We start from the raw sequence: 27,974 nt of genomic DNA, 5'->3' as shown, positions 1-27,974 counted from the left end.
TACGTTTTTAAATAGGCACATGGCTACAGCAGTGTTTCTCAACCTGGGCACTACAGTATTAACATTTTGGACTGGAAAGTTCTTTGTGGTGGGGCTGTCCTGTACATTGTAAGAGGCTTAGCAGCATTCCAGACCTCTACTCACTAGATGCCTGTAGCACCCCCTTCCTCAGTTGTGACAAACAAAATGTCTCCAGGTATTGAACATCCCTGGGTAACAAAATTAACCCCAGTGGAGAACCACCAAACTAGTGGCTACTGTATTAAGCAGCAAGATTAGAGAATATGCTTAATATGTATAGTGTTTTGGTTGAAAAAAAGAACTGGCCCCCATACTATGCTAGGACAGTAGTGGTTCTGTCCTAAGAACAGGGAAGGTTAAAACAAATTAGACAAGCCAAGAAATACATTTCTTTATTCTCATTCCCATATAGCAGAGATGGAACAAGGATAGTGATGCTGGAAAATCCTGCCTCGATCAAATCATCACCTAAGTTAACGTCAGAAAACCTGTATTTGAATCTGACTCCTCTATTCTTGCTCTGGAAAATTGAACATCTTAACCCAGTTGCTGTCAGGACTAAATTAGATGCTGCAGAAAGTGCTTGGCATGCAGTAGATACGCAAAACAATAACTTATGACACTCTCCAAGCAGGGAAAAAAGTCTTCAGGCCTTCTAACTAATAGTACAAACGTATGCAGTGTGTTTCAACTCTGGCCTCAGAGTTTAACAAATACAAATTGAATCAAAAAAATTAGTCAAACTCTATAAACAAGTTTATAACAAATACAAATCTAATCGAAAAAAACTAGTCAAACTCTATAAACCCAACTTGATTTTAAAATTCTAGTGGCTACAACACTCAATAATGTTTTCACGTCGTTTGTGAATCCATTCCCTCGATGCATTTAAAGATGTAGGAGAAACTGTTTCAGATCCTCTGGGAGGACGAGTGTGGTTATCTTATGATGCTGCTGGATTCCAAAGCACTTCCGAATTCTAAGGCGGCATAACTGCATCAAAGAAGGGGGCCCTGGAGAAACATCATAAGACAAGTCACACAGCAGTGTTATTGATCTAAGACTTCTTTTTAAAAAAAAAAAAAAAAAAGCATACAAGATAGAACATTGTTATAAGGAAATAATATTGAACTACTTAAGATCATTTTCTGGGATTTTTTTTGTAGAAGGCATTTTTAGTCTATGTTCTTTCTTTTCTGGTAGCTAATTGAAATAAGCTTGTTACGTTTTAATTTAGAGCAGAGTGAAAGAAATTTAAAGCTTAGCCTCACTAATGGAGGCTTAAGTAAGCTAACTTGGGAATTACACAGCTACACAAAAATTCCAGTAATAAAAATAAAGTTACGTTTAATGGTATTGTTATCTTTTACCTTTAAAAATAAGGGCATATTTCTAGATGCAAACATTCTTATAACTTGAGCAATTTAAGGTATTCAAATATAATGAGCTCACAGTGAATCCTAAGAGTATGTGAAGTCGTGTTTGTTTTTATATTCTGTATTCAGAGCTATTCCAATGCTTCAATTCACAGGCGAAAAGTCAACTCTGTGACTGATCATCTGTGCTAGAAACGCTGTCAGAGGCAACCGTAGGAGGTACTGATAAAGCATTACAAATAACCAGATCTCAGAGCAGACCTGATAGAGAATTAAGAAAAGCGGGATGTCACAGGAAACTCAGTGTATTAATAACTACTGATGCCAACTGAATGCTGCTAACTGTTTACTACACAAACCTTGTTTACAAACTGTTTAGCACAAACCTTGCTTAGGGAACACTCAACAGTTTACATTTTAGAACAGTGGTTCACAACTGTGAGGCGACTCAGGGAAGGAAAGGAGGAGATCATTTTGCTCCTCAGGGGACATTTGGCAGTATCTGGAGACATTTTTGGTTGCCAAAACTTGAGGAAGGGTGCTACTGGCATCTAATGGGAGAGGCCAATGATGCTTCTAAACATCCCCAAGTACACAGGACAGCCCCCAACTGATCCGAAATGTCAATAGCGTCAAGGTTGAGAAACTCCGTTATAGGGCAAAAGGATGGGGAATGATTTTCCATGCCCACTTCCCCCCGGCCCGCCCCCATTCCTGCATCAAATTGTAATGGGAATCTTCTTCTGGTTATTTTTTAAAAAGCAAAACTATATACCCTCAAGAACTCCATAAAGCCATAGCCCTCAATCCAGGTAGCACTTCAGACTTACCTGGGGTGGGGGCACATGGACGCTGAGTCCCCCCAACCAGAGATGTTGCTTCAATTATTGTTGGGTGAAGCTCAAGCATCCGGATTTTCTAAAGGCAGTTGCCCAAGGTCATCTGAGTGTGCGGTCAGGGTTGAGAATACAGCCAAAAGGATACTGTGGTGTCTATTTTCCTATAGCATCACCACCAACTACAGGATCAACTGAGTTAACTTATCTCTCAAGGTGATGGAGAACAAAGAGAGATGGAACTCGACACATATACAATCAAAAAAATAATTGCATTATTTTAAACCAGGCCCTAACAGAAGGGCCCTGTTGGAGTAAGGCACCTATGAGATTATGCCCAGTATACTCAAAGCATATAATAATGAATGGCTTCCCAGTGTTCTCAAGGCATATATATTAACGAGCAGCAAAAACCACACTGTGGGGAAACTGAACCTAATCTAACCTCACTAAGGAATGTTGAAAGATGTGACTGATCATCTGTGCTAGAAACGCTGTCAGAGGCAACCGTAGGAGGTACTGATAAAGCATTACAAATAACCAGATCTCAGAGCAGACCTGATAGAGAATTAAGAAAAGCGGGATGTCACAGGAAACTCAGTGTATTAATAACTACTGATGCCAACTGAATGCTGCTAACTGTTTACTACAAGTAAGACAATGTAAAACAACTGTAGCTTCAAGTCCATAGACACAGAGCTGAAAACCCACTACAGATTTGCACTCACTCACTGGCACCTGCAAACATTCAAGGGGTTTGCTTTGCTCGATAATAAAACCAGCTAATTGTATATTTATGAATCGTCATATTCCTTTGGGCCTTAATTTCTTTTTTCCCCCAGCAACAACTGTTGATGTTTTTTGTTTTTGTTTTTGAGACGGAGTCTCGCTGTGTCGCCCAGGCTGGAGTGCAGTGGCGTGATCTCGGTTCACTGCAAGCTCCACCTCCCAGGTTCACACCTTTCTCCTGCCTCAGTCTCCTGAGTACCTGGGACTACAGGCGCCCACCACCACACCCGGCTAATTGTTTTGTATTTTTACTAGAAACGGAGTTTCACCGTGTTAGCCAGGATGGTCTCTATCTCCTGACCTCGTGATGCACCCACCTCGGCCTCCCAAAGTGCAGAGATTACAGGCATGAGCGAGCCACCGCACCCGGCCAGCAACCACCATTGATGTTTTAAAGCCAAAGTGTACTGGGTGAGGGGGATGGGGGCTGCGGTCGTGCTGGGCTGACAGTCATTTCTAGGTTTTAATTGAGCAAACACTGCCTTAGATGCTTATCAAGGGTGAGGTAGTAATATTCTTGAAATCTTTTCCCTTTTCTCAGAAAAAGGGAGAATCTTACCTTTCCTAACACCCACGCAAAGCCCAAATTCAGAACATGGTTGGGTTTTACCAACATTCTCATGTTGCCATACCATTGAAAGAGGACAGTAATGGAATAAATTCCCTTCCCCAGGAAAGAGAGAAACAGGCAGACTGAAGCAAATGAATTTAGGGGCACCCAGAGACAGAGACTGCAGTGAGCAATCCACAGGTCTAGTTTTCTGCACTTGCCTGGACCCATTTCCCGTGGGCTCCAAGCCCTCTGAGAGGTGACTGCACCAAAACCCCAAAAGTGACTCATGGAGGCAAAACAAGTGGTGATTCTCTCCAGCAGCAAATGACATCTCATAAACTAGTGGGATCACTGGCCACACTGTCACCATGCAAAACATAAATTCGAAATGAAAGTAATTACTGTCTCTAGGAAAGGCTTTGGGAAACGAAGCAGAAGGGAAAAGCCAGGGGAGGCGATCTGAGAATGCTATGAGGTTGTCTGATGGAGGAGGGGACATATACCTCCTACATTAACATATGCCCTACATTATGACCGAGGGGGACCTGAGGCACTTTTGTCTTTGTGAATCCCTTTCTCAATTAAAACAATTAAACATTCTATTTCACAACTGTGTTGGTATAAAGATGATTACAATCCACATTGTTCTATCGATTTTTTATTCTGATTTTTTAAAAATTAAGGTATTTTTATGGGCCTTGTAGACACACAACTTTTTCAAAACAAGTAATTATTAAAATGCAGATAGAACTGTTCCGTGATCATCCCACTGCTTAACTGAAAGGGGCCTCTACTGGACTGTTCCTTGTGCCTGGAGTCAGTCTTTTCTGCCTGCCCAGCCCTGCTCCGGAGCATAGGCCTTGTTCGGCATGCCCTTAGGCAGGGACTTGACTGCAAGCACCCTGGGGCAGTGAGAGTAGGAGGAAGGAGGATTCCTTAGCCCACTTTACAGTTCTGCCCAAGGCCAACCCTACTGCTCATCATGTGGGGAGAAAGTAACTAGATTGTATAACATCAGAATCCTTCTGGTAGGAAGGCCTGCTTCAAAGTCCCAGAATCCCTAAGAGTTCAGAGTCCACACTCCAGTATGAAAAGAAGCACTGAGCTGATTGCTCAACTGCCTCTGAGCCCATGAAGATTGCAATAGGGTGGCTCCCCAACTTGAGGTGTCTCTGTTCCCCAGCCCAGCCCAGGCCTCAAAGCCCTACTTCCATACACACCGCTCAACCACAGTATTTCACTGTTTGAGTTGGGAGTCTCAGTTCTTACTTGTAGAGAAGTGTGGATTTCTCATTGGTTAATTTACAGTAGTAAATGTCTTTGGATTGGTGTAAACCCTAAACTCTTAAAGAGCTGCATTTTAAGCCCAGAAACCAAGTGTCCAGTAGTCTGGCCCATCTGTGGTGCAGCAAGATATCCTGGGGCCTCGTGCAACCCCAAAGAGTCCTCTGCTGCCTCATTCTAAAGCATGTTTTAAATAAATGTAATACTAAAATTTTAAAACAGTATCTTAATCTTTAAAAAACTGGCCTACCCCATAATGAATATTTGATCATCCCCAAAATCTGTATCCAATATGCTAAATAGCAGGAGTTATTTACTGTACTGTGACCAGTACTGTATCTCATTGAATATTGAATTATCTCAACTTCCCCAGACTTGGTGATGGCAGAGAATGATCTTTGTATAGGATTGGGAGCCAGAAATTGCCAAATACCTGCCTTTCACTAGAGCCTCAAGGGGTGTCAACAGATTAGGGCTTAGGTTTTGGCAAAGAAGCACCTTCTCTCTCCAAGAAGAGCCGGGCCAAAGGGCTGTCTGGAGGCACCAGCTCCACAGGACGTTTGCCTTCAGCATTCTTGGCCTGGGTGTCTGCTCCAAAATCCATGAGCAGGCAGGCCAGCTCTTCACTGGCACTCCTGGCCACTGCATGAAGTGGGGAATCCTGACCTTTCCCTTGGTTCACGTCCGCTCCTAAACAGTCACAAGAAGAAAAAAGAGTCAGCAAGGAGCAGAATCCAACCATCCCCCTTTTCAAAGTCCTGAGCCCCAAAGTTTCCTAACAAGAGGGGATCCATATTGAGCACAGCAATCCTGGAAAAATGGGAGATGATTTGATTCCATTTTATAATGTGGGGAAAATCCCATCTGATAATGTTACTGAATATACAACATGAGCAATATAGCATAGAAAGTTAAAAATTTGCCTTTCAGCACTGTACATAGGCATCATGCATATAAGAAAAATCCTAGTGATGTAAAAGCTCCACATTATTATTAATGGAACCTAAGTATTAGCCAGTACAGCCTGAGGGAGAGGCTACATGGTAAAATCCAGCCTACACCAAGCAGCCAAACTCACCTGGTGTAAAACCGGCACTTGGGACTGGTGATCTGGACTCTGAAAAGCAACCAACTCATGGGGGTATCCCCTGGACTGGACTGGCCAATCCCAAGATCACAGGGGAGGTGGCAAAGTTCTCCCCTTCAGGAGTAAGGTGGATTTCTAGGACTGTCCCCACCCAGTTCCACTCCTACACTCTTAACAAATCCCCACCCCAGCCCAGATCCTGGCTTTCACTGTGACATGTGGGAACATGTGGCTTTGCCTGAGCTGCCATCCCTCTGGTAAAATGAAGATCTATGTCCACTCAACAAATGTTAACTGATCTGGTCTTGTATCGTTCTTGACTTTGTGAGGGATACCAAACATGGCCCCTTCCAGGCTAGAGGCTTAAAATCTGCCCAGAGTGGCAGAGGTGGGGTGGGCGGTGGGGGAGAGACAGAGACTGCATCTCTTAATTCACAGCAATGCCTGCCAGATGAGGAGGAGGCAATAAGGACTATAACAACATTCATTGGGAAACAGATTACTGAAGCCTTAAAGAATAAACAGGACTCAGATAATTAAAGAGGTGATGAAATGGTGTTCCAGGTATTGAGAAGGGGGCTGGACAATAGCAGGGAGGTGAAAAGAAATAAGGGTACCTAGGCCTTTTCAAGGAAAACATAGTATTTGCAATGGGGCAAGTTCAGTATTTAAACCAAAGAGAACTGGTGAAGGTCCCAGATAGGAAGATTCAACACTAATCCAACAGCTTCGCAACTTATGCAGGGCTTAATAATGTGACTGGCCAAATGGAGGGAGACAGAGGAAAGGGAGGAGAAACCACTAATCATTGAGGACCACCCTGAGAAGAGGCATCATCATCATCATCCTCATCCTCATCCTCATTAGGAGTGAGAGAACTGAAGTTCAAACAGTGTGAAATAATTCCCCAAGGCAACACAGTCAATATGAACCCTGACCTTGTCCAACTCCATTGCCCACACTAATTTCTCTCCTACAGCAGTAAGACGTTTAAAATACATTTAATTTACTTTTCATTTTCTTTTCTTGTTTTGATTTGCTTTTTGCTTTACCTGACTCCAGAAGCTTCTTGACACAGGCTCTCTGTTGGTTTTCACAAGCCAAATAGAGTGGAGTGCCCAGGTGGCTGATCTTATGGTCAATGTTGCTCCCATAAGCTATGAGAGAGTCCACACACTCCACGTGGCCTGCAGCCCAAAGCAGGAGAAAAACAGTTACAAGTTCCCTTAGCTAGAAAGACAATGCCATCCCCATTTTGCATTAAATTTGGCAGCAGTTTATCCAGGGGACCAAAAGCAATTTCCTTTAATTAGAATCAGGAGTGATTTTATTTTATTTTGTTTTAGAGACAGAGTCTCGCTCTGTCGCCCAGGCTGGAGTGCAGTGGCGCGATCTCGGCTCACTGAAAGCTCTGCCTCCCGTGTTCACGCCATTCTCCTGCCTCAGCCTTCTGAGTAGGTGGGATTACAGGCGCCCGCCACCATACCAGGTAAATTTTTTTCTATTTTTAGTAGAGACGGGGTTTCACCATGTTAGCCAGGATGGTCTCGATCTCCTGACCTTGTGATCCACCCGCCTCGGCCTTCCAAAGTGCTGGGATTACAGGTGTGAGCCGCCACACCCGGCCAGGAGTGATTTTAAACACTGCTATCAGTTAATGGTTTGACGACAGGATGCAATCTGCAACTACAGGTGAAACTCCATTTGAGTTAACTAGCCATGATAACCAACCAGCAACCATCCACGTTTTTCAATTGTTTCTGGTTTTGTAGTTAGTCTAAGCAGAGAAATTGAAGTGCGAGTTGGGGAGAGATATGGAGAAACAGGACCTGAAGGTGGACCTGAAGAATAAAGGTCACAGTGTGGGCCACGGGACAGGGAAGGAAACTTACAACCTCTCCAAAGGCAGGCCCAGGAGAAACAGGCCACAGTGGGTATAGGCAAGGCTTAGAAGCTGCCAAATCCAATATGAGCAGGGCCCAACCTGAAAAACTAGGCGAAAGCTGAATCACACTTCCTTGGTCCAGAATGTCATATTTTGGACATTGCTCCTCTACGTTTCTCTTGCTATATTTTAGTTCTATGTATGCAGCGAATATGATGAGTTAGGATGTTCTCAATAAATAAATATCAATGCTTTGGGAGATCATTAGAAGTGGGTTGGTCCAGTCAAATGGGAAGCCATTCTGTGAAAGCCACTGGAGAAACAGAAAGCCCTCTGGCAAGGTATGGTCATTATGATGATGAAAAATTTGGGAAAATAAAAACTTGTGATTTTATGAGCTAAGACCATCAGAAAAAGTATAGCTTTAATGAAAAGAATTATCCGGCCGGGCGCGATGGCTCAAGCCTGTAATCCCAGCACTTTGGGAAGCCGAGACGGGCGGATCACGAGGTCAGGAGATCAAGACCATCCTGGCTAACACGGTGAAACCCCGTCTCTACTAAAAAATCCAAAAAACTAGCTGGGCGAGGTGGCGGGCGCCTGTAGTCCCAGCTACTGGGGAGGCTGAGGCAGGAGAATGGCCTAAACCCGGGAGGCGGAGCTTGCAGTGAGCTGAGATCCAGCCACTGTACCCCAGCCTGGGCAACAGAGCGAGACTCCGTCTCAAAAAAAAAAGAAAAGAAAAGAATTATCCCAAACTGTATACAACATCTTATAGTTTCAAAAATTGAAAGCTTATTTCATTTGGCAAACTTAAGTGTCACTGAGACAATGTTCTTTAAGGCCCTGAAATAGAAGAATATAATTTGTTTCATGAAATAACTTGATTTATATAAGGTCACGGGTATAACAACGGATTCCACAAATATTAATGTATAGTCTACTGTGTGCCAAGCCCTGTTCCAGTAATACAGCAGTGAAAAACATTCAAAATGCTCTAAAAGGGAGGCACTCAAACTTCCTGTGCACCAGAAAGCAGCCCGAGGGCTTATTAAACAAAACACAGGTGCTGAGCCCCATGCCCAGAGTTACTGATTCATGGGGCTGGAGTGGGGCTCAAGAATCTGTATTTGCAGCCAGGTCATGCTGATGCTTCCAGTCCTGGGACTCCATTTTGAGAACTACTGCTCTAAAATATACCTCCTTTTCTTTCCTTCTTTCAGCAGTAAGATGTCCCTTGAAGGAGTGGGTTTTAAAAGAAAATTCTCAACAGATTTACCTCTCCTGGCAGCTTCATGGATGGGGGATGCCAGATCACTCTCAGGTTGAACGCTGGCTCCGTGCTGCAGAAGCAAATTCACACAATCCCGGCTGCCGCTGACACAAGCATTAAACAGTGGAGTGTGCCAGTCTGTTGTCACACCATTCACCTGGAAAAAGAAGCTCCAGGATGAAGACAGGAAGGGGGATGTTTTGGGTTCAAAAGTAGGGTCCACCACTCTGAACATGTTATTTAACTTCTCTGAGCCTTAAATTCCTCAGCTATAAAATGGAGAAAAAAGTACCAAATTCCACAGGTTTTTGCGAAAAATAGAATTAGGGAGTGGCTATAAAGCATCAAAAATGTTACTCAATGTTTTATCTCTTCCATGCCCTCCCCAGGAACATGAACTTTGAAACTAGTTAGGATAATTTCAGTCACTTACAAACTAATCCCTATTTTAAACTTCTTTCCTAGTCCCATCCCACACCAGTTCAATTTCTTAACAGGTGTAAGAGGATTACTCTTGCTGCTGTGAGGAAATTGTTGAAATTGTTAACTGTAATTCTTAATGTATAATTTAGAAAATTTTAAAAAACTTGACTTTCATACAAATATAGAATTAACACATGCCAAAGATTTTATTCAACTCATTCATTAATGAGGGAACCAGTAAGATGGTAAGGCTGGCTCAAAAAAATATTTGGTCAGTCGCAGTGGCTCACGCCTGTAATCTCAGCACTTTGGAAGGCCGAGGCAGGTGGACTGCCTGAGCTCAGGAGTTCAAGACCAGCCTGGGCAACACGGTGAAACTCAGTCTCCATTAAAATACAAAAAATTAGCTGAGCATGGCAGCATGCGCCTGCAGTCCCAGCTACTCAGGAGGATTGCTTGAACCCGGGAGGCGGAGGTTGCAGTAAGCCGACATCATACCACTGCACTCCAGCCTGGGCGACAGAGCGAGACTCCGTCTCAAAAAAAAAAAAAAAAAAGAAAAACTTATAAAACTTATATAGTCAACGGACTGCTGAAATATATTTGCTAATAGATACAAAACTCAGCCGGGCACGGTGGCTCACACCTGTAATCCCAGCACTTTGGGAGGCCAAGGTGGGCAGGTCACCTGAGGTCAGAAGTTCGAGACCAACCTGAGCAACATGATGAAACCCCGTCTCTACTAAAAATACAAAAATGAGCCAAGTGTGGTGGCGTGTGCCTGTAATCCCAGCTACTCAGGAGGCTGAGGCAGGAGAATCACTTGAACCTGGGAGGTGGAGGTTGCAGGGAGCTGAGATCATGCCACTGTACTCCAGCCTGGGCGACAGAGTGAGACTCCGTCTCAAAAATAAAAAAAAATAAAAATATAAAAACTGGTTAATGTCCTATAGGGTCATAAAACTATAATCTTTGAGGCTATCTTTTCTAATGTTGGAAATCAGACAAATTTAGAAGTTAATGTCTAACTTCACAGTGTTTGGGCTATAATTACACAGTGAATAGAAAAGCCAAGCACAGACACATTCTTGTGTATCATTAAATGATTATTTGGTGACTCTTTTAAGCAATGATATTGTGAAGACAATGAATTCATTCTCAAACTCTACTTCCAAGCAGGGCCAGGACTAGAGTGAGGCACAAAGTTGCCCACGGTAAAAAATTTAAGGACATATTCATTTTTGGAATCACACAAATAGTGCAGGAGCCTGAGAACGAGCACCTCTTTCAAGTTTGTACCCTAGGTGTCTCTTGCTTCACCTTGCCACTTTCCCTGTTTCCAAGTTTTGAATGTTTTCTTAACCCAAATATAAATCTGGCAATGCACTCACCTCTGGCTCTTTACTAATCTTGGGACAAAGCCCGTTCTTTTTTTGGCATGGACAGGGTTGCTTCCGGTTCTGAATCCTCTCACCTACTCTACTTTCCTGCCATAAGGAATGACTTCAAGATACAAAAATTGCTCACGATCACTTCTGGGACTTTGCATTTGCTGTTGCCAGAAGATAGCAAGCCCATAATATCCCCCACCCCATCATTCAGTTGCCTAACACCAAACAGGTCCATTTTTGCTGCTTTTGCAATCCCTGCTACCATGTGAACAAGTCCAAGTTGCCAGCCAAAGGGTGAATGACCACATAGATTTTCTGTCTCCTCAGACATCCTAGCCATCCCAGGCAAATGTGTGCTTTCCACAATATTTCATTACCTTCCAGCCATAACAATGAAGACAGAAGTCTAACAACTATTTATTAGTAGTGTGTGATAAAGAAAATGATATAGGCTGTAAGCACGACTAAAAATTTAGTATTTCATCCACCTATCACTAAAGCAAACAAGTCTGATGAACATAATTTTCTTAAAAAACAACTGTCTTCATATTTCAAATCAGCCTAATCAAAAGTGCTGGAAGTTATTCAGAAGGGATATACATAGTCATTTTTCATTCTTGGTTTCTAAGATGTTGTTTCAGCTGCCCTTACCTGAGCTCCATGCTTTAATAAAATCTTTACACAAGAGGGATGACCTCCGAGACAGGCTTCATGGAGTGGGGAGACATGATCTGCCGTGATGATGTTCACAAGCCACCCCTGAAGGAGGGGAAATAGTCAGAGTAAGGGGTGCAAAGCGACAGTGCCCCGGGGCTGTTTTTCAGCCACCATTCCAGTACTATGACAAAGTTGACCTGGCTCAAAGTCAGATGGTTCACTAAGATGTTTATATTGACTTAAAAAAACCTGCCACACGACTGGTAGGAGTGTAATATGGTATAACCACTCAGGAAAACAGTTTGACTGTATCTTTTAGAGCTGACAATGCCTATGCCTATGCCTCAGCAATTTGACTCTTAGGTATATATACATCTAGATACATATACAAGAATATTCACAACAGCATTGGTCGTAATAGAAACTGCAAACAAACCAAATGTCCATCAACAATGAACTGAATTAATAAACTCTGGTATAATCTTTCAGCAGAAAGATTACACCCAACAAATTATAATGGCAAGCACTACAAGGGTGACGCTTGCAAAAATAATGTTGAGCAAAAGAAGCAAAATCCAAAAGCATACACACTGAATGATTACATCAATTTAAAGTTCAAAATTAGGCAAAATTACCCCATATTGTTTCAGAAGACATATAAAGTAAAACCATAAAGAAAACAAGGAAATCGGGATAATGGTTAATCCTGTGGAAGAGGGACAGGATTGTGTTCTAGAAAGCACGGTAAGGGGAGGGATGGGTGACTCTTTGGAGGAGCCAGCAATGTGCTATTTTTCCATTTCCTGACATGGGGAGGCAGTCACATGGCAGTATTCCCATAATCATCACTTTTTGTTCAACTGCACACGTGTTTAAGTTCTTTTATGTTTGTTTATGAAATTTCTCAATTTTTTTAAAGTCAGCGTGGCCCGAATTGCTAAGTTTTAACAAGCAATTATTAAATTTTAACATATTCACAAGTGTCTCTATCTTGTGGGGGACAATTAAAAGGAAATTTTGAAACTGCAAGGGAAAAGAAATAGACTGCATGTACCTTTTAGGAAGCCTAAATGTACTTTATTTAGGAAACTGAAATGCACCTATTAACTAATATAATTGCTCTTTAAATGTAAGTATTTAGTAGCACATAGGATTTAATAATATTTGTAATAAAAATACCAGTTTCACCCAATTTTTTTTTCTCAAAAAAACCCTCCTTTTCCTGACATTTAATTTTTTTTCTTAGATTTCCTAGCTCTATCATAGTTTTGGTAAGAGGGTCAGTAAACAACAGCCTACAGAGTCAAATCTAGACCACAACCTGCTTCTGTACAGCACAGCAGCTAGGAATGGTTTCTACATTTTTAATGGTTTAAAAGAAATCAAAGGAATATTTTGTGACACATGAAAATTTTATGAAATTCAAATTTCAGCATCCATAAGCAAAGTTTTACCAGAACACAGCCATGCCCATTCATTTACATACTGTCTACAACTGCTTTTCTGCTAAACAGCAGAGTTAGGTACTTCCAACAGAGACTGCATGGTTCACAAAGCCTAAAATATTTACTATCTGGTCCTTTACTGAAAAAAATTTGCCACCTCTTGTCTTGATCAAAGAAAAGAATATGTCATTTCTTACTTTACTATTCATACCTAAGACTTAAATGTCCAATTGGCAGGAGAAAATATCTTATTTTCTCACAGTCATCACACTTACAAAAAGTAGTTTTGTCAATGCCACAAGAGGGGTATGATTATCACATGAAGCAAAAATCATGCAAGTGTATCAGACACAAGTGGGGGGAAAGACAGGCTGAGGTACAGAACTTGGGCAAAAGGCAACCAATAGGAAACAACCAATAGAAAATGCGCATGCTCCTCCAGCACGACTGCCATTTTTAAACCGGCATTTAGACCAGACACGGTGGCTCATGCCTGTAATCCCAGCACTTTGGGAGGCTAAGGCTGATGGATTACCTGAGGTCAGCAGTTTGAGACCAGCCTGACCAACATGGTGAAACCTTGTCTCTACTAAAAATACAAAATTAGTTGGGCGTGGTGGCGCTTGCCTGTAGGCCCAGCTACTCGGGAGGCTGAGGCAGAATTGCTTGAACCCGGGAGGCGGAGGTTGCAGTGAGCCGAGATTGCGCCACTGCACTCCAGACTGGGTAACAAGAGCGAAACCCTATCTCAAAAATAATAATAATAATAATAATAATAATAATAGTAATAAAACCAGCATTTAGGTGTTTATACATAAATCCAGGTAAATGAAATACAACAACACAGCTATTGGTAACACAAAACAAAAAGTTTTCACCACATACTCACATTACAGAAAGGTTCCTTCTACAAAGTTAGAAACTCATTTATAGTTCATCATCAAGCTACAGTTTTACCTCAGATTAACTGTGGTTTGTCTAAATTATTAACAAGTCTGAGTCATATATCATAAGGTAATTAACCCATTACTTCACAGTGTCCAGTCCACAGTCAGCTCTTAGTTTTGAAAAAAAAAAGATCGAATGGCTTAACTTTAATATATTTATTTTCAGTCGTCAACTACTCTTAGTTGACAAAATGTACTTCTCTTGATCCTTGAGTTTGGATGTGGTCATGTGACTTGACCAGTGAGATGTTAGCAGATGTGACATGGACAGATTGGAAGTATTCTTGCATGATTGGGCTTGCCCTGCTGTGCTCCAGCGTTTTGCCAAGAGAAAATAATTCCTCAGGTAGCCAGTGGTCCAAGAAGGATGAAAGAGATGCGCAGCGGCCGGGCGCGGTGGCTCAAGCCTGTAATCCCAGCACTTTGGGAGGCCGAGACGGGCGGATCACAAGGTCAGGAGATCGAGACCATCCTGGCTAACACAGTGAAACCCGGTCTCTAATAAAAAATACAAAAAACTAGCCGGGCGAGGTGGCGGGCGCCTGTAGTCCCAGCTACTCGGGAGGCTGAGGCAGGAGAATGGCGTAAATCCGGGAGGCGGAGCTTGCAGTGAGCTGAGATCTGGCCACTGCACTCCAGCCTGGGCCACAGAGCGAGACTCCGCCTCAAAAAAAAAAAAGAAAGAAAGAAAGAGATGCGCAGCAGGGCTACACCCAACCCACAGCTGGGAGCCAAGTCCAGCCAGGCCCAGCCTAGATGAGCTGACACAAACACACATCAGCAAGAAATAATGGTTACTGTTATCATGTCACTGAGTTTTGGGGTGGTTTGTTATTGAGTTATGGGGTGGACTGACCTAGGTAGGTATCAGAATACTCATTTTATGAAAGCAGAAACTGGGGCTCTAAAAAGACATCTTACACAAATAATGGGATACAACTTGGAGATGGTTCTGGCTGATGTTTCATAAACACATAAATACTGAATGCAAATGAGTATCTGTCCAATTTAACAAGTGATACATAAAAGCTGCAGTGATCATTTTTCGTGCTATCAAAATAGGGTAAATTTCTAATTTTATCTGGGAAGTAGCCTAACTTCTTTTAGCTAGAATTGGTGTTATAATCTATTTATAATAGGCTGCTGCTACCAAAAATGGCTTAAGATAGTGGCTTAGAATAGTATGAAATTTTTCTTTAGAAATTATTTTCTTATAGGAGGATTTCTTACTCTAGATAGGTCTATGAAATTGGATTTTTTAAAGCACATTTATTCTCACTCAGCTCTATCTGAAACTTAGCGTATCCTTCAGTTCAGAATGTAGACAACAAACCGCAGTAGTAATAGTAGTATGTAGGGTTATCTCCAATAGAAATTACAGATATTTTCTATTGTATTACAATTGTCATAGACAAAAGTATCTCAAAATATATACTCATCCTATTTAGAAATTATAGTAGTTATTAGAATCGCCATGAGGTCTTCTATTTAATGAATTAATTTAAAAGTCCTCATGTTATTATGTCACACATTTGTTTTAATATTTCGATAGGTTTCTTCTGTATTATATTTTCAAAAAGCTACCTGGCTGATGAGGTTCCTCAGAGACAGCTGATGTCCGTAGATTGCAGCTTCATGCATAGGAGACCAATCAGACACCGCATCTGTATGGAAAGGGAGGAATGGGTTATATCCTGCTCATGCACTTAGACCCAGAGGCTTATCCTTGCCCATCAATAAGAGCCTAATAGTCCCTGGATGGAGACATCGGATTCACTCAACCAAAATTCCCATTAGGAATTCAGCATTTCTCTTCTTTATTAATATTTTTTGTGCACAGTTTGTTTGAACAATGTCTGGAGAGCTTGGGAAAGAACTACAGCCAGTCCTCAAACTAAGGACAAAAGAGGTGAATTGGGATGACAGATTACTGTATTTCTATTTACACACTGGTTTCAAAGGCAAATGGCCCATTTAGTTAAGCGAGAGCTTCACTAATTACCAGCATTAGTGTGTTAAGCTGTAGCTGCCGGTCTAGTTTCCTGCATGAAATACAGACTTTGGCATCTCAGCAAACAGTGTCCTGTATTAATAGCAGTAATCATGTAATTACATGCACCATTACGTTTGGAATGAAATCTAAACAGAACCATATCTATTTATAGATTATCTCCTGTCGTAATATTAAGCACAAATCAGTGCTCAGTCTCACCTTGAAACAGGGACATTATTTACCCCCAAACGCAGCATGCCAAGGTGGTTAAAGAAAGCTCTTAATTCAGACCCGCTTCACCTTTTCTGACCTGTGGGTCCCGGGAAAGGCCCAGTGCCCCAGTTTCCTTCTCTGTAAAGTTACAAGTTGAGCATCCCTAATATATAATATGCAGGTTGAGCATCCTTAACCCAAAACTCCCAAATCCAAAATGCTCCAAAATCCAAAGCTTCCCGAGTGCTAACATGATGCCACAAGTGGAAAATTCCACATGTGACATGTGATGGGTTGCAGTCAAAACTTTGTTTCATGCACAAACTTATTTAAAATACCATATAAAATTATCTTCAGGTTATGTGTGTAAGGTGTATATGAAACATAAATGAATTTCGTGTTTACACTTGTGTACAATCCACAAGGTAAGTCATTATTGTATATGCAAATATTCCAACATCTGAAAAAATTGGAAACGCTTCTGGTCCCAAGGATTTCAGAAAAGGGATGCTCAACCTGTACTTACCATGGCTCACTACATACTAGCTACTATTATTATCCTGCCCTAACACTAAACAGACAGTCTTGATTACACCTCATCATCACTGCTATTTAAAATAGCAAATTTACACCGGGTGCGGTGGCTCCACACCTGCAATCCCAGCACTTTTGGAGGCTGAGGTGGGCGGATCACCTGAGATCAGGAGTTCGAGACCAGCTTGGCCAACATGGTGAAACACCATCTCTACTAAAAATGTAAAAATTAGCTGGGTGTGGTGGCTCATGCCTATAATCCCAGCTACTCGGGAGGCTGAGGCAGGAGAATCGGTTGAACCCGGGAGGTGGAGGTTGCAGTGAGCCGAGGTCATGCCACTGCACTCCAGCCTGGGCAACACAGTGAGACTCTGTCTCAAAAAAATAAAATAAAATAGCCAAATTTATTCTACAACCACATACAAGGAAAACAAATTCTCAGGAAAGAGGCCTGAAAACCCAATCCCAACCCATTAAATGCTTTCCTCTCTCTTTATAATTGAATATGAATATGACCGAGTGAGGCATAGACCTGATCTTTTCTCATCTCAAGCTTCATCTGATTTCCAGTAGAAATGTGAGGGAGGCGTGCCTGAACCTGCTTCAGCTCCAGCTCCACCTGCTTCGGCAAACACACTACATACAAACAAGATAGAAAGGTCTGGTGCCAGTTATGCCTTGCGTGGTAGCTAATAGCTCCTAAAAGCTGAGAAGACCTGGAGAAGGAGGGTACTTACTGTCTCTACCTTGCAAAATGAAAGGCTATGAAGTATCCTTTGTACTTAACACATGTTGGCTTAACACTTTGTACTGACCACATGAGGCCCGTCTGCCACCTGAAGCCATCAGTGCCCTGGAAAATCTGTATTAGTAAGCAAATGACCATTCTTCCAGATGGATTCATTAGGCATTTGGTACATAAAAGGAAGACAAATGAGCCCATCTACATACTGCCCATCCAATGCTTTCCTTCTGGCGTCACTAAGGTGCTTGAGACAAGGTACATCTTAAGTGAAATGGCTTTTCCTACCGTCAAAACCTTACGCTTAATAGATACTCAATGTCCTCACAGCATTCTCTGATGCTCCTAATTATTCCTGGAATAATACTGCTGATTCTAGGGCTTGGAAGCTAAAATTCAGACTGCAGATATGGAAAGATTGATCTCCAAATTAGAATTAAAAGGACAACTAATTCCACCCTGTTGGTGCTGATAATGCCAAATACCATTCACACAAAATCTTGAATGAGAACAAAGAGCCACAAATTGAGAAAGGTTTTGAAAATCAGTTTTCAATAGATTTGCAAATGTATCCTGATGGATCACCACATGTATGATGATTAATCCACTTTTTTTCCAAGTGCTCAGCTGCTAAGAAATACAGCTGCCACATTTCCCAACCTCTCTTAAAGCTCCCTAAGATTATGAGTGTCGACAGCCTAAACAGTCAGGCAGGTAAATTGGGTCCTAATTTGTAACTGTTCGGATTTCATAAAAACGATGCACTTATCAAGTGTAGCCACAAATGGTCTTACTTTCTACTCATTCATCATGGGACCATTACTCTATTTGGGGCAACTAAAGAAGTACATACTTCTCCAAGAGAATAACAGGCTATCTGAGTTTGCACCTCTGCAGAATGTAGTGTTTACAGAGCAGAGACAGCTTGTGTCTTTCAGAAGTACAGAGTGTTGTCCTGGTACACATAGTGAGGGGCTGACAATGTGAGTATCTCTAGCTAGCTAGCTAGCAAGCAGCTGTATTGAGATATAATTCGCATACCATACAATACACCCATTTAATGTGTACAATTCAGCAGTTTTCAGTATATTCAGAGCTATGCAACCAACGCCACAATCAATTTTAGAACATTTTCATCACCCCAAAAAGAAACTCTGTGCCCATTAGCAGTCACTCCACAGTTCTACTTCCCCCAGCCCCTGGCAACCATGGATCTAGTTTCTGTCACTATGGATTTGCCTATTCTGGACATTTCACATAAATGAAACCATACAGTATGTGGTGCTTTGCAACTGGCTTCTTTTATTTAGCATAATGTTTCAAAGTTTCATCCATGTTGTAGCATGCACCAGTACGTCATTCCTTTTTTTTTTTTTTTTTTTTTTTGGTCAAATAATTCCATTGTATGGATAAGTCACATTTTATTTATTCATTCATCAGTTGACAGAAATTTGTGTCATTTCTACTTCTTGGCTATTATTAATAATGCTGCTATAAACATTCATGTACAAGTTTTTGAGCAGATGTATGTTTTCAATTCTCCTGCATATACACCTAAAAGAACTGCTGTATGATATGGTAACACAATGTTTGTTTTGAGACTATTTTCCAAAGTGGCTGTACTACTTTATATTCCCATCAGCAGTATATGAGCCTTCCCCTTCTAACTTAAAGTCATTTCAGTTCAGGGTTTGTTAGGCCTGTCACAGTATACCTATGCTCCTGCCCAGAAGAAAAACATGAGTCCCTGTAAAACCAAAATCCGTCTCAAATTTATACAAGGATTTTGACCTCAGCAGGTCTCAGAACAAATGAGTGATTATGTGAAAATGTACAATAGTGACAATGAGTAATTTAACATTTTTCTTTGTGTGTAATGTTTTGTTTGTTTTTCGAGACAGAGTCTCACTTTGTCACCCAGGCTGGAGTACAGTGGGGCAATCTTGGCTCACTGCAACCTCCGCCTCCCAGGTTCAAGTGGTTCTCCTGCCTCAGCCTCTCAAGTAACTGGGACTACAGGTGCACACCATCACACTCAGCTGATTTTTGTAATTTTAGTAGAGACAGGGTTTCACCATGTTGGTGAGACTGGTCTCCAACTCCTGACCTCAAGTGATCCATGCGCCTCAGCCTCCCAAAGTGCTGGGATTATAGGCATGAGCCACTGCGCCTGGCCTACTTTAACATTTTTCTAACATTCAGAGAGCATAGATTGTGTGTATGTGTGTGTGTATTAGCAAACACCGTAATTTGCAACATGGATTAGTCCACATACACTCTTTCACTCTGGAAAACACTGAAAAGATAGCTGAATGAGACATGTCTCTTTAGGGATCCAAATGAGGGTCTGTCTGGTGGACCTGGGAAATGCTTCTTCCTTCATGGTTTTCCAGAGCCCACATCCCAAGCAGGCAATGAGCTGTAGGCTCAACACATGCCCAGTTAAACCCCAAAGCAGTTGCCCTTGCTTTCCTGCTAACTGGCAGCTGGAAAGGGCAGAAAACAAGCAGGAAAGGGGACCTATTTTCCCGCCAGAACATGGACAATTCTCATAGTAGGAGACTATCCAATTCATGAAGGGGAGACTCAAGGTCACGACATCCTTTTCCACGGACCCCACCCAAGTCTTTGATACTGGAGGGCCATTAGGTGTATGTAACACATTATCCAAGTCCTTGGCGTATATTAAGGGCTCTTTCCCAACACTGGTTCAGCCAAGGTCTATTGGTTTTACTGCCAAAAAAACACATGTGAAATGAGGTCACTGACAATGCCATGGATCCGGTACTGTGGCTTATGGGTAAAATGGGGCAGGGAGCTCTTGTAATGAAACCACTCCACAAGTCCTCCAAGTAATGCCATTAAACTTATCTTTTAAATTGTACCCTCATCAAACGTGGAGCACATTAGGGAGGCTGCCATTTCATTTTTATTGTAATTTGTGGAACATTTTTTTCATTTCTGTTATTTCAAAAGAGATTTAAGATGCACTAATTGGTACATTCTGAAAATAGCTATTACTGATGTTCTGAGAACCCCAGTGAATGCTGGGCAGTAGCATAAATCTACTCATGCTGAGAAACGTTTTGCAAAGTCAAGGAGATTTTGGGTTGCTCTGAGGGGACAGGAGTATTTGCCTTCAGTCTTCAGGACACAATAAGGATGGATTCAGTGGCATGAACCAACCTGCCAGAACCCGGAAAGGATCTGGGTGCTGTGTTCACAATTATTGTGGACCTTGGTTTGATCCCAGGACAAACCAGAAAAGAGGAGAAAAAGAAACAAGAGGCTTACAGTCAGAAACAAACAGAAAGGCCCACTGAGGCAACTCCTGGGCAAGTCAAGCCCGTCCACTGCAGTTCTTTCTCCAGTTCCGCCATCCAGCCTCTCCCCTCCTCTTTCTTCTCTCTCTCCTCTTTCCTGTCTCCCTCTCTCTTCTCTCTCTCAATATAAAGCTGCCTTCCCATTCTGTCTCAAAGGCAGGTTTTCCCCCAGAAAACTCACCCCTCCCGAGGTGCCCCAATATCTAAAAATTCACCATAACACAATAAAATTGTTTTCTTTCAATACCTGTTCCAGCTTGTCTTCTGTTTAAATGTGAATACTCTCTACAGGGTGGGCTCAATTTTGCAAGGATAGACATACCTCTACAGGTGTCAGTCTTCAGGCAAAATCCCAAAAGATAAGACACTAACACTGGGAACAGCGGTTACCTGCTTGGTGGAATTATGGGTGGTTAGTTTATCTTTCAATGTATTTTCCCAAGTTTCCATGAGTAGGTGTAAATTAGTTTCTTAGGGACACCATAACAAAACACCACAAACTGCGTGGCTTAAAACAACAGAAATTTGTTGTCACAGAGTCCTAGAGGCTAGCAGTGGCATAGAAGTCTGAAATCAAGGTGTGGACAGTGCCATACTCTCTATCCAAAGGCTCTAGGGAAAAAAAATCCTTCCTTGCCTCTTCTAGCTTCTGGCAGTGGCCATCAGTCCTCAGTATTCCTTGGTTTCTAGGTGCTTCACTCCTATCTCTGCCTCTGTTGTCACATAGCATTCTCCATGTGTCTCCTCTCCTTTTCTTACAGGGACTCCGGTCATGTTGGATTAAGGTCCATCCTACCCTACTTATGACCTCATCTTAACTAATCTTAACTAAGAAAGTCGCATTCTGAGGCACAGAGGGTTGAGAATTTAACCATGTATCTTTTCAGGGGACGCAATTCAACTCCTAACAAGCTACTTTCAGGAAAAAAGAAAGACATTCTTTCCCTGCTCCTTGGACAGGAGAGTCTAACATTAAACAAATCTCTATAAAGAGTTGGTTGCCCATCTTCATTCATAACCTTTCCTCCCTCCCTACCCCAGGGAAGTGGGCAGAAAAACGCCTGCAGGTGGAGGTGGGAGCAGCCAGACAATCCACACCTGGGCTCTATTTTCCCTCTAACTTGGCCTTGTGCAAAGGGACATGCTTCACCTGAGCTGAGTTTCTTGGCAAGCTATTTGAAAACAGCATTCTGAGTGTTCTGCATTCCACACTTCACCAAGGTTAAGACCTCAGAAGCATAAACAAAAGCAACCAACTACAATGGAGGTTTTACCCAAGGGGCAGGACTGATGCAAAGCAGATGGAGAATGACTTGAGTAGGGAGAGGCAGAAAGTCTAGGAGGGTTTCATGGGGGCAATGGCTCAGCTGGGTGTAGAAGGTGAGTGGCAATTTGCCAGTCAGATTCACAACAGAAAGAGACCAGAAGTATCCAGGCACCTACCCTTGTGACTTCTACTTCTTTGAAAACTTCTCTTCCCTTAGTACCTGTGTAATTACAACATCCAGAATCTCTTTCTGCTTCTCTGTCCAACTTACTGGTCCTACTTCATCAACTGGAGGCCTGTCCCAGGGTTCCATCCTTGGTTGACTCTCAGCTCTTGGCCATCAGACAATTTCTCCCTTCCCTAGATTTCAACCACAGCCCCTCTGTAGAACATTCTGAGGTCTCTGGCTTCTAACCTGTGATCATTCCTAAGTCTCAGTCACATGTCATCATACTGTGCACTGGACATCATTGTTGGCACTGTCATGTCCAAAACAGAACTCTGTATCCTCCCCTCCTCATCCTGCATCCAAGGCAACTTCCTTTCCAACTTCCTTCTTGTCTAGCTTATCTGACATTACTTTGGGCTTGAGAACCTTGTAATTTTGCCTGCCTTCTCTCTGTTAGTTCCAACATTTAATCAAGCAGTATACCCTGATTTCTCTTTCCTTTGAAATCATCGCCCTTTCTCTGTCATTTCCAAAGTTCGATCCAAATGTAAGTTTCATGCTTGGATTAGTGCAGTGGTTCTCAAAGTATGGTCCCTGACCAGTACCATCCGTGTCACCTGGGAGTTTGTTATGAATGCAGATTCCTGGGCCTACACCCCAGGCCTACCACTTCATCAAAAGCTGCATGATCTGTGTTGCCCAGGCTGGAGTACAGTGGCATGATCTTGGCTCACTGCAACCTCTGCCTCCCAGGTTCAAGCAATTCTCCTGCCTCGGCCTCCTAAGTAGCTGGGACTATAGGCATGTGCCAACACACCCAGCTAATTTTTTTTTTTTTTGAGACAGAGTTTCACTCTTGTTGCCCAGGTTGGAGTGCAATGGTGTGATCTCGGCTCACCACAACCTCTGCCTCCCAGGTTCAAGCGACTCTCCTGCCTCAGTCTCCTGGGTAGCTGGGATTACAGGCATGCACCACCATGCCCGGCTAATTTTGTATTTTTAGTAAAGACTGGGTTTCTGCATGTTGGTCAGGCTGGTCTCAAACTCCCGACCTCAGGTGATTCACATACCTCGGCCTCCCAAAGTGCTGGGATTACAGGTGTGAGCCACCACACCCAGCCAAATTTTTGTATTTTTAGTAGAGATGGGGTTTCATCATGTTGGATAGGCTAGTCTCGAACTCCTGACCTCAAGTGATCCGCCCACCTCAGCCTCCCAAAGTGCTGGGATTACAGGTGTGAGCCACCGCACCGAGCCAGAATCTGCATTATCTGCATTTTAATAAGCTCTCCAGGTGATGTAGAGGCACAAGAGAACTTGAGAACCACTGGATGAATGCAACAATCTCCCACGATTCCAACACAATCTATCCCAGCTGTGGCTACCAAGTTAATTCACCTACAGCCTTATTACCAGGTCTCTGCTCTAGAACCACCAATGGCTCTCAATTCCCTGCCTCATGAAGCCTAACCTCCCGCACTTAGCTCTTAAATCTTTATCTGCCACTCCATCTCTTCAAACCTGTTCTCACTAGACTCCCTAAGACCTTCACATTTTGCACTCTAGCTGTAACAACGTGTTCACTTTACAAGCACCATGCCTTTGAGTATAACACCTGCCCATTCCCACTCACCCACCCTGACCCCACCAAGGTTGGATTAGGACATTTAGAAACACTGAACAGTTGGCTCAGGCCTGTAATCCCAGCACTTTGGGAGGACGAGGCAGGTGGATCACGAGGTCAGGAGATCGAGACCATCCTGGCTAACAAAGAGAAACCCCGACTCTACTAAAAATACAAAAAATTAGCTGGGCGTAGTGGCAGGAGCCTGTAGTCCCAGCTATTGGGAGGCTGAGGCATGAGAATGGCATGAACCCGGGAGGCAGAGCTTGCAGTGAGCCGAGATCACGCCACTGCACTCCAGCCTGGGTGACAGAGTGAGACTCCGTCTCAAAAAATTAAAAAAAAAAAAGAAGAAGAAGAAGAAAAAGAAACCCTCAACAGTGAAAAGTGGCTGGTGCCTCTCTCCCATGTGGAAACAAAAATAAATACAATACTTAGCTATAAAATAACAGTGCAGAAATCAACCAAATTACTGATTCTTTCCCATAAAGATTGGTTTGCTGCTTTAAAAATGTATTTATTGGCTGGGCACTGTGGCTCACACCTGTAATCTTAGCACTTTGGGAGGCTGAGGCGGGCAGACTGCCTGAGCTCAGGAGTTGGAGACCAGCCTGGACAACATGGTGAAACCCCGTCTCTACTAAAATACAAAAAAAAAAAAAAAATTAGCCAGGCGTGTGCCTGTAGTCCCACCTAGTCCCTGCTTCTCCCTCCTGAGGCAGAAGAATTGCTTGAATTGCTTGAACCCAGGAGGCCAAGGTTGCAGTGAGCCGAGATGGTGCCACTGCACTCCAGCCTGGTGACAGATCGAGACTCTGTCTAAAAAAAAACGTGTGTGTGTGTGTATGTATGTGTGTGTGTGTGTGTGTGTGTGTATATATATATATAATTCGTTATAAAAAGTGGCTGGGCATGGTGGCTCATACCTGTAATCCCAGCACTTTGGGAGGCCAAAGTAGGTGGATCACTTGAGGTCAGGAGTTCAAGACCAGCCTCGCCAACATGATGAAACCCCGTCTCTACTAAAAATACAAAAATCAGCTGGGTGTGGTGGCAGACGCCTGTAATCCCAGCTACTCGGGAAGCTGAGGCAGAAGAGTCGCTTGAAGACAGGAAGGTGGAGTTTGCAGTGAGCCGAGATTGCTCCACTGCATTCCAGCCTGGGTGACAGAGTGAAACTCCATTTCAAAAAAAGAAAAAAAAAAAAAAAAGAAAAAGAAATTCTTTGTAAAAAGTGATTTTGGGTGCCACTTTTGCTTTCCTAGTTCTCCAAACTCATGCTCAATACATCTGCTGATTAATCCAGTTCTGCCTTTGTGGATCTAAATCCCACTGACCATTGAGTACTCTGCTCATTTTATAAGTGAAATTGGATAAATGAATGAATGAATGAGCAGGCTAGTCTGCTCAGTCAAAGGGAAGGTGTTTTGTGTTTTATTTCTCCCATTTTTACCCTTTCAGTACCTGTATAGTAGATTAATAAACCCTGACTGACGGCTAGGCACGGTGGCTCACGCCTGTAATCCTAGCACTTTGGGAGGCCCAGGCGGAGGTCAGGAGTTCGAGACCAGCCTGGCCAACGTGGCGAAACCCCATCTCTACTAAAAATACAAAAATTAGCCGGGCGTGGTGGCGGGCACCTATAATCCCAGCTACTCAGGAAGCTGAGGCAGGAGAATCGCTTGAACCCGGGAGGCGGAGGTTGCAGTGAGCCGAGATCCCGCCATTGCACTCCAGCCCGTGCGACAGAGACTCCGTCTCAAAAAAACCAAAACAGGCCGGGCGCAGTGGCTCACGCCTGTAATCCCAGCACTTTGGGAGGCCGAGGCTGGTGGATCACGAGGTCAGGAGATCCAGACCATCCTGGCTAACACGGTGAAACCCCATCTCTACTAAAAACACACAAAACATTAGCCTGGCGTGGTGGCGGGCGCCTGTAGTCCCAGCTACTCGGGAGGCTGAGGCAAGAGAATGGCGTGAACCCGGGAGGCGGAGCTTGCAGTGAGCCGAGATGGCGCCCCTGCACTCCAGCCTGGGCGACAGAGCGAGACTCCATCTCAAAAAAAAAACAAAAAAACAAAAACCAAAACCCTGACTGACTTCAGGGTCTCTCCCTGTTTACTGCCCCTTTAATCAACAAGTGCTGTGGGCAGTATACCAGGTGTGTGTGTGTGTATATATATTTACACACTTTTTTTTTTTTTGAGATGGAGTCTCGTTCTGTGGCTCAGGCTGGAGTGCAGTGGCACGATCTCGGCTCACTGCAAGCTCCACCTCAGCCTCCCGAGTAGCTGGGACTACAGGCGCCCACTACCACGCCCGGCTAATTTTTTTGTTATTTTTTGGTAGAGACGGGGTTTCACCGTGTTAGCCAGGATGTTCTCGATCTCCTGACCTCGTGATCCGCCTGCCTCGGCCTCTCAAAGTGCTAGGATTACAGGCGTGAGCCACCGCGCCCAGATTTTTCTTTTCTTTTTTTTTTTTTTTGAGACAGAGTCTCGCTCTGTCACCATGCTGGAGTGCTGTGTCGAGATCTCGGTGCACTGCAACCTCCGCCTCCTGGGTTCAAGCGATTCTCTTGCCTCAGCCTCCCGAGTAGGTGGGATTACAGGTACGTGTAATCCCAGCTAATTTTTGTATTTTAGGTAGCAACGGGGTTTCACCATGTTGGCCAGGATGGTATCATGACCTCGCGATCCGCCTGCCTCGGCCTCCCAAAGTGCTGGGATTTCAGGTGTAAACCACCGTGCTCCGCCTATATAAGCCTGAACCCAGGAGACGGAGGTTGCAGTGAGTCAAGATTGCGCCACTGCACTCCAGCCCGGGTGACAGAGCAGGACTCCGTCTTAAAAACAAAATTAATAAATAATAAATACATCAATTCAGCAAGGCTGCGGCAACACCAGCTTTCCCAGCCCTGGGTGCTGGGGCTTGTCTCCATAACAAGCCCCCAAGGATCTCAACAGGGTGAACAACAGTTGCAGAAAGTGAGCTGTTTCCTTCACCCTCACCCTGCTCCCTTTGCTCTCCAAAAGTTACCAACTTTGAGTCTCCTTCCTGATAAACTCCAAGGCTTCCTCACTGACTGGTCTTAGTTTGGGAAAGGATGTGACATCAACTTTGCAGTCTTGGGGCTGGAGAGTTAACCAGTATATTACTAACCAATATACTATTATTTATAAAAACCTGTGTGCAAATGCCTAAACAAATTTTTCAGAATCCTTTTAGCCAACAAGCACCTGCTGAATGCTCACCAAAGTGTGTATTTGTGGCATTCTGTACGTTAGCACAGACACCACCTGACAGATGAGAATACCTGTAAGATGATTCTCCAATGTTTAAGTAAAACAAAGTCTCTTTTGTCTCTTTTGAAAGTGACTCAATCAGTGCTCAATGTTTGAACATCATTTATAAACCCTGCCCCACCTAAATACCAAACAGCTAAGACTTGCAAATTAAGAAAAAAGTTTTAGCATTAAAAATTTTCCTGTTTGTTAAGTAACTTTCAAACCTCCAATGTAATAAATAATGCATCTGACCCACAAAGAATGATTCCTGGGAGCTGAAATTTTAACTGGAGAATAATTTGTGACAACTGAATTTGTGTTGTATGTAGGATTCTGCAGAAAGAAGTGTACACATTTTTGAACAGCTGTGTAAAGGATATATATCAGCGAACTGTGGGCATCTGCCCAGTAACAGACCCATGGACACCTCACACAGAGCCACTGCAACTGCCCAACCCTCCTCTCCTAAGCACGTTAGCCAACCTCCCCAGGGCTGATTCCACTGCCCCTATGACTCACCACTCATCAATGGGTTTGAAAGAAGCCTGATGTCAGGAGAGTCTCTTGGCCCCGCGGGCTTGCTCCCATCCATGTCCCCTTGTTTGCCATCCATGATGCTCTCTCCTAAGCGAGCAAGCTCTGCGCTCCACTTCAGTTGCTCAGCAAAGTCCAAACTCCATGCTCCCCCTGCTCCTGAAAAATTCCAGTTCTGTGGCTGGCTGAGCTGCACACGTCCTGGTCAAATGGTCTGCAGCAAAGAACAGAGCAGGCAGGGTAATCTGAGTGCTACCTGTGGTCAGAGAGGCACACGCTCGTGTACACACACACACACACGCACACACACACGCTCTACCT

At 43.3% G+C, this 27,974-nt stretch overlaps 1 protein-coding gene across 1 annotated transcript; it reads right to left on the bottom strand.

Moving 5' to 3' along the window:
• Positions 1 to 356: 356 nt before the first annotated feature.
• On the bottom strand, positions 357 to 27,974 carry ASB9 (ankyrin repeat and SOCS box containing 9). The gene is made up of 7 exons (XM_007991089.3): positions 27,639 to 27,974; positions 15,552 to 15,631; positions 11,570 to 11,677; positions 9,111 to 9,261; positions 6,999 to 7,133; positions 5,358 to 5,549; positions 357 to 1,034 (listed from the first exon to the last, which is right to left on the bottom strand). Exons 1-7 carry the CDS (start codon positions 27,730 to 27,732, stop codon positions 910 to 912), a joined length of 885 nt encoding a protein of 294 aa, XP_007989280.1. The 5' UTR covers positions 27,733 to 27,974; the 3' UTR covers positions 357 to 909.

The sequence above is a fragment of the Chlorocebus sabaeus genome, chromosome X (assembly GCF_047675955.1).
Source record: "Chlorocebus sabaeus isolate Y175 chromosome X, mChlSab1.0.hap1, whole genome shotgun sequence".
Classification (NCBI taxonomy): domain Eukaryota; kingdom Metazoa; phylum Chordata; class Mammalia; order Primates; family Cercopithecidae; genus Chlorocebus; species Chlorocebus sabaeus.
Note: the sequence above shows the minus strand (reverse complement) of the source record. Positions and strands in the feature narration are given on the sequence as shown.

What these genes read in the sequence shown, in the direction of transcription:
- ASB9 (XM_007991089.3), bottom strand. Translation starts at nt 27,732, where the DNA reads ATGGATGGCAAACAAGGGGACATGGATGGGAGCAAGCCCGCGGGGCCA. An exon ending in TATTAAAGCATGGAGCTCAG is followed by an intron (nt 9,262 to 11,569) that starts GTAAGGGCAGCT and finishes TTCTTTTTCCAG; the next exon opens with GTGAATGGTGTGACAACAGA. An exon ending in CCATGAAGCTGCCAGGAGAG is followed by an intron (nt 7,134 to 9,110) that starts GTAAATCTGTTG and finishes TTTGGGCTGCAG; the next exon opens with GCCACGTGGAGTGTGTGGAC.